Source organism: Otolemur garnettii, unplaced genomic scaffold, assembly GCF_000181295.1.
Source record: "Otolemur garnettii isolate 467f Iridium unplaced genomic scaffold, OtoGar3 scaffold00096, whole genome shotgun sequence".
Taxonomy (NCBI): Eukaryota; Metazoa; Chordata; class Mammalia; order Primates; family Galagidae; genus Otolemur; species Otolemur garnettii.
The window spans coordinates 3,176,429-3,194,300 of record NW_003852491.1 but is presented as its reverse complement, the minus strand read 5'-3'; the positions used below and the strand labels follow the sequence as shown (position 1 = coordinate 3,194,300).

At 40.7% G+C, this 17,872-nt stretch overlaps 1 protein-coding gene across 1 annotated transcript in view; it reads right to left on the bottom strand.

Annotated features, from left to right (window-relative positions):
• LCMT1 (leucine carboxyl methyltransferase 1) overlaps positions 1–17,872 on the bottom strand; it is a 59,072-nt gene that overhangs the window by 17,760 nt on the left and 23,440 nt on the right. The window contains exons 4-7 of the mRNA XM_003795746.3: positions 16,193–16,269; positions 14,309–14,370; positions 11,212–11,314; positions 425–545 (exon numbers count right to left, since the gene is read on the bottom strand). Of these exons, the coding sequence (XP_003795794.1) occupies positions 425–545; positions 11,212–11,314; positions 14,309–14,370; positions 16,193–16,269 (363 nt within the window). The remainder of the gene's footprint in view (positions 1–424; positions 546–11,211; positions 11,315–14,308; positions 14,371–16,192; positions 16,270–17,872) is intronic.

Sequence of the window (17,872 nt, the reverse complement as noted above, 5' to 3'; positions counted from 1 at the left end):
GAACCTGCCACCTTAGGTGTACGTGGCTGGCGCCTTAGCCGGTTGAGCTATAGGCGCCGAGCTGCTTTTTTTTTTTTAATCAACAAAATGTAAGTGTGCCATGAAGTGTAAGTATAGGTTCAAGCATGCTACAAGATAAAAAAAAAAAATTTGAAAAACACTGCTGTGTACAGTATACACAGTGCTAAAATAAAAACTTGAAAATCTTTTGTAAAAGCTAAGAGAGAAGGTCCAAAACTCTGGCTAATTGTTTGTAAGACTTCAAGAAATCAGGAGTACTAAGACTGTTAGAGTCAATTTATATAGGCGATATGGGAGTGGCTGGAGAAGAAAAAGGATAAGCAAAGCATATACTGAGGGGCGGAGAGAGGGGGCACCCCTGGAGTCCTGTGCAGAGTGTACACCCCCTGGGGCTTCCTGTTACCTGTTCATAGTTTATCAACATGGCCGTCTCAAAACTGTTGGCTGCCCACTTGAGGAGGTTTGCAGACTGCTCCGGAGTCATGTAAACCAGCACACATTCAGTTATCAGGAGTGTTGGCAATCTAAGAGAAAACAAAAGCAAAGAAGTACGTACTTCATCCAGTCAAAACCCTGTAATTGTACCTAGGTTGCAGTCCTGGCAGAGCAACTTATCCCCCAGGAAACTCAGAAACAAGCCCAGCATGGATCAGTGCAGTAGTACACATACAAGGCCATCACTGCTCAAAGGTGTACAGTGTGAAAAGGTGAGCAGTGATTTATCCGGCTTCTGAAAATGTGTCAAATGTGTGTGGCTGGTGGCAGATATGGCTACAAATTCTCCCCTACTGGGCATTCACATCAAGCCAATGCACCGTTAACGTCTCTCACGTAAGAAGGGGAGTTTATTTTCCAACTCCTGAAATCTGAGTTAGTCATGTGACTTGATTTGGGCAACAAGGCAATAGCAAATATGATGCAAGCAGAAGCCGGGAAACCACTTTGCACACAGCACTTGCTTTCTTGTTGCACTCGCAAACCTGAAACCACTCCCTGAAGCTAGCCTGCTATCAGATAAGAAGCCCTGTAGAGGGGAATGAGGCATCACGGCTGACAGTCCCCAGCTGGCCTGCCCACTGTCCCCACACGAGTGAACCCCCAGGGATGTCAGCTAAACCTTGTTCCCAACAGAACCATCCAGCTAACCCCAGCCCAAACTGCCAACACAGAGAATCCTGAGCAACTACGTTGAGAGTTTTTAAAAATCATCTAGAAATACTTATATTCATTTAGTAGATTCTAATTCTTATACAGGCTTTCATTATTAATGATTGCAAACAACATGAATGAGCTTTGAGAAATTACATTATTCATCTGCACTCTGATTTACCAGACCCAAAGTAATCAACAAATAAGACACAGAAAAGCAATAAATGCCATAAGTATCTAAGTTTAATTTTTAAATGGGAGTACTGGTGGCCCATAAATTATGCAAGTAAACAGGATACACTTTATGAGCACTCTCCGTTTTGACTTCCTTAGGCCCAAAATGCAAGGGGAGGGGTAGTTTGCTTGGCCATTCTGGGGTAGGGTCAGTGCTGACAGAACTGGGGGAGCCTGCAGAAACTCTTTGCCTCCGTCTCTAGAACTCTTCTCTGTTGGCTTTTCCTGGTTTATTTAGTGCTGCTTCTCAGACTCCTTCCCTGGGCTTCTTCCCCTCCTTACCCCCTAAATATTGACAGTGCTCATTGCTACCCCCCCCCCCAAGAAAGTGGGTTATTTCTACTTGTCTATTTTTACTGATGGGAGGTTTTAGAAACATTAAGTTGTATAAAATCAAAAGCCCAAAAAGAAACGGATTAAAAAGAATATGATGCATCCACCCAGTGGACCACTACACAGCTTGACGCTTCAGAATTGTACTTACTGACATGAAAGGCACACACGGTCCCCAGTGTCACATGTTCCATTATATGCTTTCTAACCCTTCTTCAGAGCAGGTGTTACAAGAATAATTAAATAGTCCTATGTAATTAGCTGTTTAATGTCTCTCTCACACAATAATGTATTGTTTACATCTCTGGAGTATCTATAACTTGTAGATACTCACTAATTGGCCAAAGAAGTCAATAAGTAAATTAGTGGCCACATACATATGTATAAGTACACAAACACACAAATTTGATTCTTTTAAAAGTTCTAAAACTGCATGCATGGCATGATCACACTTTAAAGAAAACATATATTTACACAGGCATAAAAATTTATGGTGGTCATGCCTGAATACTGGGATTAGGAATTATTCTTATGTTCTAGGAACCATCAGAATCAGTGAGAGCTACAATTATAGAAAGGAATAGCACTTCACAGAGCTACTTTCTAATGTTAACTGCTAACATTTATTGTTGGATTCTATTATTCTCATTTGTCTAAGGAAGAAACTAAGGCAGAAGTAAAGATATCCAAGGTCATGGTCTCATGCATGTTCCTGTCAGAATTCAAACCTGTGCAGCTGGACTTAGCACACAGACTCATAATTATGGTGTCTTAAGAGAGAAACAGCTCCCCTAAAGTACACACTAGCTTTGACCTGATAGTATCAACTATCCACCTGCTTTCCACAGCTGGATTTTACTTAAACAATAAAATGTTATACTATAACTCAAGTTATTTAAAAGTATTTATCCAGAAGCCATACACAGTGAGTGGCCCATGCCTATAATCCCAGCATTCTGGGAGGCTGAGGCAGGAGGATCATTTCAGGTGAGAAGTTCACAAGCAGCCCAGGCAACATAACAAAAAAATTTTAAATTAGCTTGGCATTTTCACATGCACCTGTGGTTTAATCTACTCAGGAGGCTGAGATGGGAAGGAAGAGTGGCTTGAGCCCCGTTTGATGTTCTAGTGACCTATGATTGTGCCCCTATACACAGCCTGAGCAACAAAGCAAGATCCTGTCTCTGGGGTAAAAAAAACAACAAAACACACACACACACACATATATTATACACCCCTCTCCCAAATGCTCCTAGGAGTACCATTAAACAGACATTTTAAACATTACGTGGCTCCAAATGAATCATGATACAAAGAAACAGACCACTAAATCAAGAATAAAGAGAAGTCTGAGTTGCACACACAGCAAAAATCAGAAAGAAAAATATTGAAGAGAACATTTCTTTTTTCTCACTTTCACCCTTGGTAGAGAGCCTTGGCTTCATAGCTCACAGCAACCTCAAACTCTTGGGCTCAAGCAATTCTCTTGTCTCAGACTCAGAAGCAGTTGGGACTATAGGCACCCACCACAATGCCCGGCTATTTTTACAGACAGGTCTCACTCTTGCTCAGACTGGTCTCAAATCCATGAGCTCAGGCAATCCACCTGCTGCGGCCTCCCAAAGTGCTAGGATTACAGGCATGAACCACTGCACCAGGCCTAAAGAGAACATTTCTTAAACAATAATCTCAATCTAAAACCCCACATTACTAGAAAAATTTAGAAGTGGACAAGTAAAAAAAATGTTATAAAACCTCATCTAATAAGTTGACAACTAGAGAAACAACACTATCAAGAATCTGTTTAATGCAAAGGTAATCATTACAGTGTCGGATATTAACATATGGGGATGTTAGGTGAAGACATGATATCAGAAAAGTTTTTGTGCTTTTTGATAAATCTGAATTATTTGAAAATGAGAAGTTCTTAGTACATTTTTAAAAGGTAGCCTAACCATTAGCATTAAAAATAGGATTAACATTTTTCAAAACATTAATGAAAGCACAGAAGAGAAAACAGAACACAACTGAAAACACATAAAAGAATTTGATGGGTAATTCTAGTACTTGGTATATCCACTGTTTTCTTCTATTTTATAAATTTCTAAGACTGAGGGGAAGCTCATTCCCCTCCCCATTTAAAGCTAGTCTCCTACATAAGTGATTTCCCTGGCCTTTCAACTCATTTGGTGAACTAGCTCGTTACTGTAACCATAGTTTCAGATGTGACTTACAGAGAGTGTATGTACAGTCATCCATTTCTGGTCTACTGATCTGTGGTTACTTCATATAATCTCCAAAGTGATCTAGTGAGGAAGTTGTTTTTTGGTGGGGTTTTTTTGCGACAGAGTCTCATTATGTTGCCCTCAGTAGAGTGCTGTGGCATCATAGCTCACAGCAATCTCCAACTCTTTGGCTTAAGCAATTCTCTTGCCTCAGCCTCCCAAGTAGCTGGGACTATAGGTACCCACCACAATGCCCAGCTATTTTTGTTGTTGCTGTTGTGGCAGTTGTCATTATTGTTTAGCAGGCCTGGGCCAGGTTCAAACCCGCCAACCTAGGTATATGTGGCCAGTGTCCTACCCACTGAGCTACGGGAGCCGTCTAGTGAGGTAGTTTTTATCCCAGTTCATAAATGAGGAAACAAAGGCTCAAAGACAGTTAAAGGAAAATACTGCCCCACTAAACAACTAGAAAAGTCAAATTCAGGATGAATTTCCAAGATTCATGCTCTCCAATATAAGGAGGGCTTACCCTTGAAAACAAGTTTTTTTCTTCTTTTTTTTTTGCAGTTTTTGGCCGGGTCTGGGTTTGAACCCGCCACCTCCAGCATACGGGACCAGCACCCTACTCCTTTGAGCCACAGGTGCCACCCTTGAAAACAAGTTTTAACCAAATTACTACTCATCTTCACTCACAAACATGCTGAAAAATACCTGGCCCAAGGAAACCAACAGTGTCACTAACAGCAAGATTTCCCTTCCAATATAAGAAAAATAAGCTATACCCTACAATCTGTGAACCATGTTAAGAGGTTCCCCAAAGGACAAATGAGGCATAAATACTGTTTACAATTTATTGACCTTGTTCTCTCAACATTCAGAGAGACAAAGACTCAGAACATAAAGGTAGAGTGACAACCTTAGGCCATTTAGAACATCCCAAACATTGGGCAGGTGGGTATGTAAGTTCAAACAACAATCTGGCTGATGATTCTAGGCTAAACAGGTAAATAAGAACTTTAACACACAGAGCCAACAGCATTCACCAAATTAATGAAAGATGAGTTATGAAGATCATCACACCTTAACTCCCTACTCCTCTACCCTCTCCCTCCCAGGGCTCACCTATAGTTTCATCTGTCCTTACCCTCCCCACTGAGAAGGTTGGGGGGGGGGTCTTCTGTCCACTCCAAGGCTAGTTCACCTCTGTCCAAGCTCCATATCCACCTGGCTCTCTCCTTGGAGATCCTATTCCAGCAATAATTTCCCCAGTTGCTCATTTCTTCAATCTTTCACCATTGATTCTTTGCCTTCAATTTATTCTTTAAAATAATACAGAGGGGGTGGAGGAGGAAGAGCAAGATGGCAGACCAGAAGATCTCTCAGCTGAGCTCTCCTAAAACAACTGGGGAAAGAGAGAATGCAGCCATGCCTAGAGTAGGGACCTTACCCAGAGTCATAGTTCAGTGAGGAGGTGGTGAGCTGGATATAGCGTATAATCCAGAGCAGTGGAAATCTGATGAATTAGACAAGTGATTGCCACCAGCTGGGATTAGCTGCACCCACCACAGAGGTCAGGGACCAGAAGAAGCCTTTCCCCAGTTTTCAGTTGCTGTGGGAAACAGTGTGTTGAGTGGAAAGCTAGGAAGAGTGAACAGATTTGAACAATATACAGCAACCAGATTTGAATGCCATTGGAGTGGATTGGCCATAGCTCTGGTGGCTGGTGAGGCAGACACACTGAGGAGGTCTTGGTGGCCAGGGGGCTGCCATTGTGGGAAAACTGTGAGAATTTCTTAGCAAAGGCCTAAAGCACAGCCATCTTAATTCCACCTACTGGGATCAGAACTCCACTTTTGGGACAAACTGAGGAACTCCCACACCCCATGGGAACTGGAGGCACTGTGAAAGCAGTGTGAGACCTGCTCCTGAAGGATTCTTGTGAGCTTTAAGATCCCAACCTGACAGGATCTGAATGTTGAGGAAACAATCAGGCAATCACCAAAGGCAACCAAGTTTGGAATAAGGACCATAGAGGTTGCTGGCTATGCTCTCTGTCTCCTAAAAAATCCACAGTACCACTTGGTGTCCTCGTGAAATATTGCAACATACTGTCATAAAAAGCAAAGACTTTTGTTTGAAATAAAGGAGTCAGCGAGAAGGAAAAAGGAGGACAAGGATGTGAACAAGAAGAAATAACACATGAGGAGTAACCAACAGAAAAACCAAAACAGAGGAACTCCCCCAAGGGACCATGAGGCAGCTACTGCAGAAGGTTCTACCTATAAAGAATTAATGGACTTGACAGAAAGGGAATTTAAAATATGGATATAAAGACAATAAAAGGAACAAATGAGAAAATGAAATGATAGAACCAAAAGTTGGATGAGAGATATGTAGAATATAGAAAGGATACAGTGGAGCTTAAGGAAATGAAGGAGACAATCAGAGAATGCAAAGATACAGTAGAAAGTATCAAAAATAGGTTAGACTATGGAGGAGAAAGAACTTCAGAGCTAGAGGATAAAGTTTTCAAGTTAACCCAAGTAGTTAAAGAGGGAGAAAAGAAAGCTGGGCGCAGTGGTGCACACCTGTTATCCTAACACTCTGGGAGGCTGAGAGGAGCTCAGGATGAGACCACATCTCTAAAAAATAGCCGGGTGGGTGCCTGTAGTCCCAGCTACTTGGGAGGCTGAGACAGGAGGATCACTTGAGCCCAGGATTTTGAGGCTGCTGTGAACTGTGATGCAAATGCACTTTACCAAGGGCAACACGGTGAGATACTTTGTCTCAAAAAAAAATAAAAGGTGTGGGTAACAAGTGGTGGCCAAAGCAGGGGGACAGGCAGGGATGCTCAAGCAGGAACCATGGCAGACAGAGGCTTGGAAAGGGCTGATGTTCACACTTCATGGAAGTGGACTACAGCACTCCAGTGGATCAGCACCTGCCCAAGTGCAAGAAGCTGGCTAAGGAAGGAAGCCTTTAAGAAGTTATTGAAAGCCTTCTGTCTTTGGAAAAACAGTCCTGATCTTATACTTATATCCTTTTCATGTAACATTCACTTCTTTGAACTGTTTGGTCACCTATCCTTTTACCGTTTTCTTTTTTTTTTTTTTTTTTTTTTTTTGAGACAGAGCCTCAAGCTGTGTCCCTGGGTAGAGTGCCCCTGGGTAGAGTGCCGTGGCACCACAGCTCACAGCAACCTCCAACTCCTGGGCTCAAGCAAGTCTCCTGCCTCTGCCTCCCAAGTAGCTGGGATCACAGGCGTCCGCCACAATGCCTGGCTATTTTTTGGTTGCAGCCGTCATTGTTGTTTGGCGGGCCCAGGCTAGATTTGAACCAGCCACCTTAGGTGTTTGTGGCTGGCCCCTTAGCCACTTGAGCCACAGGCGCCGAGCCAGGACCATTTATTTTCTTTACAGTGGTTTTTCTTTATATATTCTGGATGCAAATTCTTTGTTTATATGTTGTAATTATATTTTTCTATACACATTATTATACAGTATCTTCTCTCGAACTTTGTTCATGAAATTAGGCGCCAGAGTTTTTAGTAAGTAACACATATAGCAAAGACCATACAATCCTCTCAGTAGATGCAAAAAAATCATTTGATAAAAATTCAGCATCCTTTTCTAATTAGAACACATAAGAATTTAGGCATAGTTGGCACATTTCTGAATATGATCCAAGCATCTACAACAAACCCACAGCTAACATTATACTGAATGGAGTAAAACTGAAAGCTTCTCCTCTTAGAACTAGAACCAGACAAAGTTGTCCTCTATTGCCACTACTATTCAACATAGTGCTGGAAGTTCTAGCCAATACAACCAAGAGAAGAAAATAAAGGGCATCCAAAGAGGCAGAGGAGGTCAAGCTCTCACTCTTTGCCAATGACATGATCTTATACGTAGAAAACACCAAAGACTCAACCACAAGACTCCTAGAAGTGATCAAAAAAATACAGCAATGTCTCAGGATATAAAATCAATGTCCACAAATCAGTAGCCTTTGTACACGCCAATAAAAGCCGAGATGAGAAGCTAATCAAGGACACAATTCCCTACACAGTATCTTAAAAAAGATAACAAAATATCAAGGAATATACCTACAAAAAGAGGTGAAGGACCTCTACAAAGAAAATTGTGAAGCCCTAAGAAAATTGTAGATGATATTAAAAAATGGAAGAAAATACTGTGCTCATGGCTGGAAGAATCAACATTGTTGATGAAATCTCTGTATTACCCAAAGGAATCTACAGACTCAACACAATCCCCATTAAAATACCATCATTATACTTTCAAAATTTGGAAAAAGTAATTCTTTGTCTTATCTAGAACCAGATGAAACCCCATATAGCCAAGGCAATTCTTAGTAATAAAGACAAAGCATGGGGTATCACACTACCAGACTTTCAGCTATACTACAAAGTCATAATGATCAAAACAGCATGGTATTAGCACGAAAATAGGATCAGTGACATTTGGAACCAAATAGAAAACCGCAAGATGAAACTAACATCCTATAGCCACCTCATCTTTGATAAACCAAACAAGAACATACACTGGGGGAAATAAATTACCTATTCAATAAATGGCATTGGAAAAACTGGATAACAACATGTAAGACTGAAACTGGACCCATACCTCTCACCACTTACAAAAGTAGATTCAAATGGATAAAAGATTTAAATCTAAGGCATGAAACAAAGAAATCCTCCATGAAAGTGTGGGGAAAACACTTGAAGATATCGATCTGGGGAAAGATTTTATCAAGATTTCCATGGCAAATGCAACAAAAAAAAAATAAACAAATGGGACTTAAACTAAAAAGCTTCTACATAGCTAAGGAAACAACCAAAGCAAACAACCTTCACAAAGGAAAAAGATATTTGCATATTAAGAACCAGACAAAAGCTTGATATTTAGGATCTATAGATAACTCAAATTAATCAACAAAAAAAGACCCAACAATCTCATATTTCACTGGGCAAGAGAGATGAATAGAATTATCTCTAAAGAAAACAGATGAATGGCTAGCAAACATATGAAAAAATGCTCACCATCCCTAATCTAAAAAGAAATGCAAATCAAAACCACCCTGAGATATCACCTAACCCCAGTGAGAATAGCCCACATCACAAAGTCTTAAAGCTGCAGATGCTGGTGTGGATGTGGAGAGAAGGGAACCCTTACACTACGGTGGGACTGCAAACTAATACAACCTTTCTGGAAGGAAGTATGGAGAATACTCAAAGAACTCAAATTAGACCTCCCATTTGATCTTGCAATCCCATTACTAGAATTACCTAGAAGGAAAAAAATCCTTTTATCATTAGGATTTGCACTAGACAGTTTATCACAGCTCAATTTACAACCACCAAAATGTGAAAACAGCCTAAATGCCCACCAACCCAGGAATGGATTAGCCAGCTATGGTACATGTCTACCATGGAATACTATTTATCCACTAAAAAAGATGGAGACAGGCAGTGCCTGTGGCTCAGTGAGTACGATGCCAGCCCCATATACAGAGGGTGGCGGGTTCAAACCCAACCCAGCTAAACTGCAACAAAAACACAGCTGGGCGTTATGGCGGGTGCCTGTGGTCCCAGCTACTCAGGAGGCTGAGGCAAGAGAATCACCTAAACCCAAGAGCTGGAGGTTGCTGTGAGCTGTGACACCAAGGAGCTATACGGAGGGCAACAAAATGAGACTTTGTCTCTAAAAAAGAAAAAAAAAAAGATGGAGACTTCACATCTTTTGTATTAACCTGAACGGAGGTGGAACACATTCTTCTTTGTAAAGCATCACAAGAATGGAGAAGCAAGAATCCAATATACTCTAATATGAAGGCAGTAGATGAGCTAATACAAGGGGTGGAGGTAGGAAAATGAGCAAGGGGGTGGGTCCTGGCATATGGCATACCTCTTGTGGGCAGGACACAATTATAAAAAGGACTTTATGTAACAAATGCAGTCAGTGTAACCTCATTCTTTGTACCCTGAATGAATTCCAACATACATACATACATAACTCTCCCATCACCATACCTTCCCCTCATATCAAATACTGTTGTAAATGTCATCTTCTCCTTGTACACATGTGTTTATCTCCTCCAACCTCTTAACTCTAATCTGATTTTGACCAGCATCATTGTGCTAAAACCATGTACCTCACTGCCCTCCTCTTCTCCCAACAGATGTTCCCTCTCAAGAATTTCCTGTGAACCTTACAATCCATTCTTTAAATACTTCTGCAATGTATGGGTAGAATCATGAAATATATAGTACAGTATTTTGGGGAGCTGGTTTTATATGTCTGGCATCATAGTACACATATTACTTTGCACCTTCGTTTTTTTTTTTTTTTAACTCAACATTAAGTTTTTAATTTCTCCATGTTGATCTAGGTCATGCATTTTACATTTTATTCAGTCATTCTCCTGCTAATGGACATATAGGCCGTTTATAATTTTCTGCTACTAAAAACGTGGGCTTAGTTTAAGACCTTAAGGCAGCGGTTCTCAACCTGTGGATCACAACCCCTTTTTAACAATGAAAATACACTGCGGCATTAGGAAGGTTGAGAATCACTGCCTTAAGGGAACATACACCAAAGTAGAACTGCTATATTACATAGCACACACATGTACAATTTTCCTGGATACTTTCACAATCATTGTATCAGTTTCACTTCCATCAGGGTATATGACCATTCCTTAACCCCCATATATCCTTGCCAATACTTGATATTCCCAACTTTTACATTTTTGCCAACTTGGTGGAAATAAAATAGAATTTCTCTGGATTACTACTGAGGATCAAGACCCTTTTCATGTAATATTCACTTCTTTGAACTGTCTGGTCACCTATCCTTTTACCATTTTTCTATGGGACCATTTTTTTCTTTACAGTGGTTTTTCTTTAACATTCTGGATGCACATTCTTTGTTTATATATTGTAATTATATTTTCCTATACACATTATTATACATAGTATCTGCTCTCAAACTTTGTTCATGAAATTAGGTACCAGTGTTTTTAGTAAGTAACACAGTTGGTTCTGATGTGGAAACAGACTAGAAAAACAATGCTGCTTAAACATTTCAGAAATAAACTCTAAGGAATAATGAAATGATAAAACTTACATAAGAAATAACGGGATATGGTTATTATGTTGCACTTCCAATTGGCCTTATCTCACAATTAGCATGAAATCACAAACAGGTAAGAGATAAAAACAAAATCTCACTGTGTAGTCATGTTACATTTCTTTAGTTTCTCTTCCAAGTCAGGTATATGTCGGAGGTCTGCTCCAATAATGGCGTATCTTTTTGAATCCAACATGTGTCCATCTGCAAATATAAGAGATTTTATTTCAACAAAAATTGATCAAAAAGATAATTCAATTTAGATGACTTTTTTTTGGTAGAGACAGGCCCTCACTATGTTGTTCGGGCTAGTCTCAAACTCCTGGTCCAGCAATCATTTTACCTCCGCCTCCTGATGTACTAGGCATTACAGGCATGAGCACTGAACCTAGGCCTGGATTCAGCTTTTCAAACTTAAAGTAACTTTATTGTTTTATCCCCATTATAAAAATATAAGCTCATTGTTAAAGAAAAACACAAAGTCGGACAAGAGAATGAAATGTAACCAAAATCACACCTTCCAAACTCACTTATTGTTAACGTGTCTTCTGTTAACTATGAGCTTAAGTTCATATACACAACAAAAACATTCTTTCCCTCACATGCACACACATCCTGAGTAGATAAAAGACCTACCCACCTCAGCCTCCTGAATACCTGGGACTGCAGGCACAAGGCAGGAGGCCTGGCTTAATTTTGTGTTTTGGTTTTTTTTTGACCATCTCAATTTGTTGCCCTCCGTAGAGTGTGTGGCATCATAGCTCACAGCTACCTCAAACTCTTGGGTTCTCAAACCCTTGGGATCAAGTGATGTTCTTGTTTTCAACCTCCCAAGTAGCTGGGACTATAGGCACCCCCCACAATGCCAGGCTATTTTTAGAGATGAGGTCTCACTCTGGCTCAGGCTGGTCTCCAACTCCTGAGCTCAGGCAATCCACCCGCCTCAGCCTCTCAGAGTGCTAGGATTACAGGTGTTAGCTATTCATGCCCAGTCCCTTTTTGCTTTCTAACATTTCTGAAATCAGGATGCATCTAGCAGTTAATGATACATCAGCTTACTTGCTGGAACTTTTTCTTTCTTATTGAGAAATAAATAATGGTGATTCTTACCATCGCACCCTTGTAGATCTGATGAAATAATTCCTACACAAAATTTTGATTTTATTATCACTTCTCCCCAATTTTCATTCACATGTACATTTATTTTTATTCAAATTAACTATGAAGGACCAGTCTAAAAAACTGTGCCTACACGAGACACAAAAATAAAAGAGACTAAGAAAAAAATCTGCAAGAAAATGGCTGACAACAGACCTTTACCACAGAACACATCTATTTGTTAAAGGTTCCTACAAATTGAAAAGAAACTACAGAATGCAACTAAAAAACAAATAGGCAAACACAAAGAAAATTTACAAAATAGTCCCAAAAGCCAATAAAACACATGCTGTTTTAATTAGCATTTAAAGTTATATAAATGCTTTAAATAACAGGGCATCATTTTGGCCTATCAAATTCATAGAAATTTTTAAAGTAATACTCAGTGTTATCAGAATGGGATTAGTGATCTTAGAAGTGGGTTCCTGATAAGACAGGGGTCCTCAAACTTTTTAAACAGGGGGCCAGTTCACTGTCCCTCAGATCGTTGGCGGGCTGGACTGCAGGCCCCAGGATGAGTTGGGTGCTAGGCAGGACAGGCAGCCAGTGGAAAATACACCTGGCGGCCCGGATAAATGTCCTAGGCGGGCCGTAATTTGAGGACGCCTGTGATAAGAGGGTAAGTTTGAGGCCCTTCCCTGGTCCGTCTCACACACTCAAGCTCTCCTGCCCTTCTGCTTTCTGCCATGGGATCATCATGGGATGACACAGCATGAAGGCCCTCACTAGACGCAGGCCTCTCCACCTGGGACTTGCCAGCCTCTGAAACTGTAAGAAATAAATCTCTGTTCTTTATAGATTACCCAGTTCCAGGCATTCTGTTACAGCAACACAAAATGAACAAAAGGGTGCAGGGAAAGTGAACCCTCACACTAGTGAAAACATAAATTAGTAAAATGGGAGGGAAACGCAGTTTGGCACTGACTGTTAGAATTCTAAAGTGCAATTCAGTGAACAAGAAAGTCTTGCAAATCTACACAAATGTATGTATTTGCTACAACATTGTTTAATGTAAAAGCTCAAATAAGCAGCAATCTAAATGATCACCAGTACAGAACAGATTAAATAAAATGGACTTTCTATGGGGGCGGGGGTACTACAAAGCCATAAAAAATGAGACCGATCTACGGATGCTGACATGAAAAGATGGCCATGATACTAGGAAATGAAAGAAGCAAGTTACAAAACAGCACATACAAATTATTCAATGTTTAATAAAATACATCATCTTTATTTACACATAGTAGTACAGACATTCAACAAATATATACTGAGGTACAACTTATTTATTAATCATGTATACACATTCATTCAACAAAAGTTTATTAAAACTTTTATGTGCCAGGCACCATAAGATGTGGAAGCAATCCAAGGACCCACCAATACTGCATGGATTAATAACGTGGGGTATATGCATTCCATGGAGTACCACTTAGCCATAAAAAACGGTGAGCTGGTAACTTTTGTAACAACCTGGATGGTACTGAAGCCCATTCTCCTAAGTGAAGTACTGCGAGAATGGAAAAACAAACACCACATGTACTCACTATTAACCTGGAACTAATCAGTCAACACTCATGTACTTGGCAGTAAATCTCAACAGAAATCAAACAGGTAGGAGAGGGCAGAAGGGGAGAGGTAGATTCACAGGAGGTACAATGTATCCTCTTCTGGGCGACAGGCACACTTATAACTTTGACTCAAACTGCACAAAAGCAATTCAGGTAACCAAAGCATACATACCCCTGTAATATTCTGAAATAAAAAAAAGAGAGGAACTGGAAAGATCCCAAAACAAAGAAATAATTGTTTGAGGTAATGGATACCCCAACTACCCTGATTTGATTGCATTCCTTTATGGGTGTATCAAAACACTACACATATCCTATAAATATGTATAACTGTTATCTACTCATAATAATTTAAAACAATTTTAAAGATGTATAAGTTGTATACCAGGACACATACACCTGCCCCTAAGAAAGACAGCAAAACCACTTACATAGTCCACATTATATGACTTAGGTTAAGGATACTTGCCTATCTGAATTGTATCCTCTGAATGTAATTCTACAATGGGGTTGAGAAGGGGAGGCTTGTATCTGTGGGAAGACAAGAAAGAGGTGAAAGTCAATTTACTCACAAGCTCATTTACTACAAAAATGCAGATATTCACTATAGAAATGGCCAATATACATATGGCTACTGTTCAAAGCAAGTGCCATGCTAAAAAGGGCTCGGTTTAATTAAATTTGACCCGAGGCACATACAGGAAAACGTCAGTGGATACGGGTCTCAGGTTATGTCAGCTCAGCATTATACTCGGCATCTGATGTCCAAATCACAATCTGATCATGAAGATTTAAAAAAAGCTAAAGACAGGTTCACAAGAATGTTTCAGTAATGTTTAGCCATCCCTAGTCTTGCCTGCTGTCAATCAAACCTTTTTAGATAGCTATTATTTGTGACAGGCAATCAAAAGAGTTGACTCTTATGTAAATTTAAAGTTCAGAAACACGTATAATTCCCTTAATCCAGAATATGCAAAAAATCAGAAATCAGAGTCAAATTCAGTATCACAAAAACCAACACAAACACAAATCCTCTTTTCATCCCGGGAAACCATGTCTGCCCTTAAGTTAGAGTCCACTTAAAACAGCAGAGTAGTACTTTGCCATTTCCAAAGCATCAGAATTGCCATTTCTTATTTGAAGAGATTGCTTAATTTCAAAATACCAGTTTATATTAGGAAATGGGGAAAAACTTATTTTATTTTCATAAGACAAACTAGAAAAAATACAGTTTAAAAAATACTTCCTATTTATAAAGATTAGACATGTCTAAAGGACAAGTTGAAACTATTGAAATGTTCTTAAATATAGAAATTTGGATTTTACTTAAATGACTAAATGAGGGTGGGGGTCAAGAGTATAGTTAAAACAAGTAAGATCATCTTGGGCCTGAAGTCAAGATTTAAATCTTGGCTCGGCGCCTATAGCTCAACCGGCTAAGGCACCAGCCACGTACACCTAAGGTGACGGGTTCGAATCCCCAGCCCAGACCCGCCAAAACAACAATGACGGCTGCAACCAAAAAATAGCCGGGCGTTGTGGCGGGCGCCTGTGGTCCCAGCTACTTGGGAGGTGGAGGCAGGAGACTCGCTTGAGCCCAGGAGTTGGAGGTTGCTGTGAGCTGTAATGCCACAGCACTCTACCCAGGGGGACAGCTTGAGGCTCTGTCTCAAAAAAAAAAAAAAAAGATTTAAATCTCAGCTGCACCCTTTCTTAGCTAGGTGATCTCAGAAAAATTAACTTTTTGCGCTGCAATATCCTCAACTACAAAAAAGGATCATGACAACCCTTAATTCATGGGTGTGCTGCGAGGAATGAATGAGAGAATCCCAGTGAAGCCCTTAAAATGGTCTTAGGCAAAGAAAAACTCTCAGATTCAGCAAAGACTGCAAATGTACCATCTACAACTTTGCACACTCTTCGAATGGCCCCCTGAATAGCTCGTATATAATTTATAAAATTTATAACTTCAGTCTTCTAGTCATTCATTCACACACAAAAAAACCATCCATTACATATCTATTGTGGGTTAGATAATGTGGTATGCCCTGGAGATAAAGAAGTAAACAAAAAAATACTAAAAAATTCAAATTGTTAAACTATGACAGGACTTTTTATAAATGTTCAGAGAAATCACATTGATGGATACATTGAAAATTCACAAAAGGGCATTGCATTTTGAAGACTGTATAACACAATGGGATGAGGGTCCCAGGGCAGGAAAGAAAGTGGGGAGGGGATCAGAGGAAAGCAGTACTCTGAAATAAGGCCTCTGGCATTCAAACCTGCCATCAACTCAGAGCTGGGTCTGATTCTACCTGGCTCTTTTTCTTCCAGCCATAGCCACACTTACTTGATGTTGTGCAGCTTTCTGGAAACTATCATTGGAAAGTCCACTTCAAAATATTTACTTGGAAGTAGATCTTCATCCTGGGGAAAGGCACACAACAGGCTTTATAATTATTTCTTCACTCACACATTTACCAATCATCTTGTATGTGGCAAGCACTAGGTACCTAAGTGCAATGAGGCATCTGAGGATTTTAAATCAGGGGACTGAAATGGTCAGAAACATATTCTTCAAATTATTTCCATGGCATGAGGAATAGATTTGAAGAAACCAAGAATGGATGATGGAAAAAGGAGACCACAGTAGTCATCCAGGCAAGATCCTGAACTAGTGAGTGACAATAGAAAGAGGGGTAGAGAGAAGGGGCTGGGGTGCAGGAAGCAGGACACACACAGTAGCTTTCAATAGACAGGCTGTGATCTATCAGAGAGGGGTAGTTTTTCTTGAGACAGGGTCTCATTCTGCCACCTGGGCTAAAGTGCAATGGAACAATCAGCTCACTGTAACCTTAAGTTCCTAAGTTCAAGCGATCCTCCCAGCTCAGCTTACAGGTGTACATATGCTGGGTTTTGATCAGCATTAAGATGAGACAGAATAAAACCGCTAACATCAGAAAGCATCACATGTATTTAGGATAAGTATTATTTTGTGATAGCTCTATTTCCTGTGTGGAGTATGGTGGAGTGGTAAAAAACACTCTGGAGCTGAGTGGCAGGGTTCAAATCCCAGCTCCACCGTTTATTTGCTGTGAGGTCTTAAACAAGTCACTCAACTTACTGAGTGCCTCTGCCATAGATTCCTCATGTGAAAAGTGGGGTTATGAGAACAGATGAGAGTAATATACACCAGGGGCACTCACAAGAGGGCCTGACCTTAGTAAGTACTGTGTGTGCCTTTACTGTTCACAGACACAGTACATAGATCTGAGTCCTGAAACATTCATTTCTTCCTTTCGGCTGCAGGCAAACAAGTGTGAAAGCTGGCCACACACTGAGCCCTACTTCCTCCTGCCTTGTTGGTGGCTAAATCCTCCCACCTCTGAGACTTATCCACTGTTCATTCTAATTCTCTCTCCATTGCCTCCCCACCATCCAATCAACCAACCACTCAGTCCCACAGATTGCTCTGGAACCCATTCACTCCCCCTGGGCTCCATCACCTCCTGCGCAGACTCCCAAGGCCTCTTCTGGTCTCCCAGCCCCACACCACTACACACATACTACAGACTGCACGAGGCCTTCAGCAGCTCTTCACCCTGCTAAGGCTCAGCAAGAGACAAGGTGCTCCATGACCTGGCCCACATGCCAGGCTTTCCTTCAGTGCTCTGTTAACATTCAAGTCCTAGAAATGCCCAACTACCATACTTAGTTAAAAATAAGAGAAGAAGGCTGGTAGCCAGAACCTGGCGATGACTTCACAGGTGTAGGACAGGAGGAAGGGAAAGGAGAGTTAAGGAGGATACATGACCCACTATATCTAACTTGAGCACCTGGGCAGTATGAGAACCATTCATAGAGACAGAAACAAGACAGGGAGAATAGCTGTGGCGGGTCAGTGAAGACTTGGGGGAGGGCTAGCAGATCCCATGCCAACAACACAGTAAGGGCACAAGCCACAAACCATTACATCCTAGCAGGAAAGTGACCCTTTAGCTACCACCACCCACCTAGAGAGTGGTCCTCT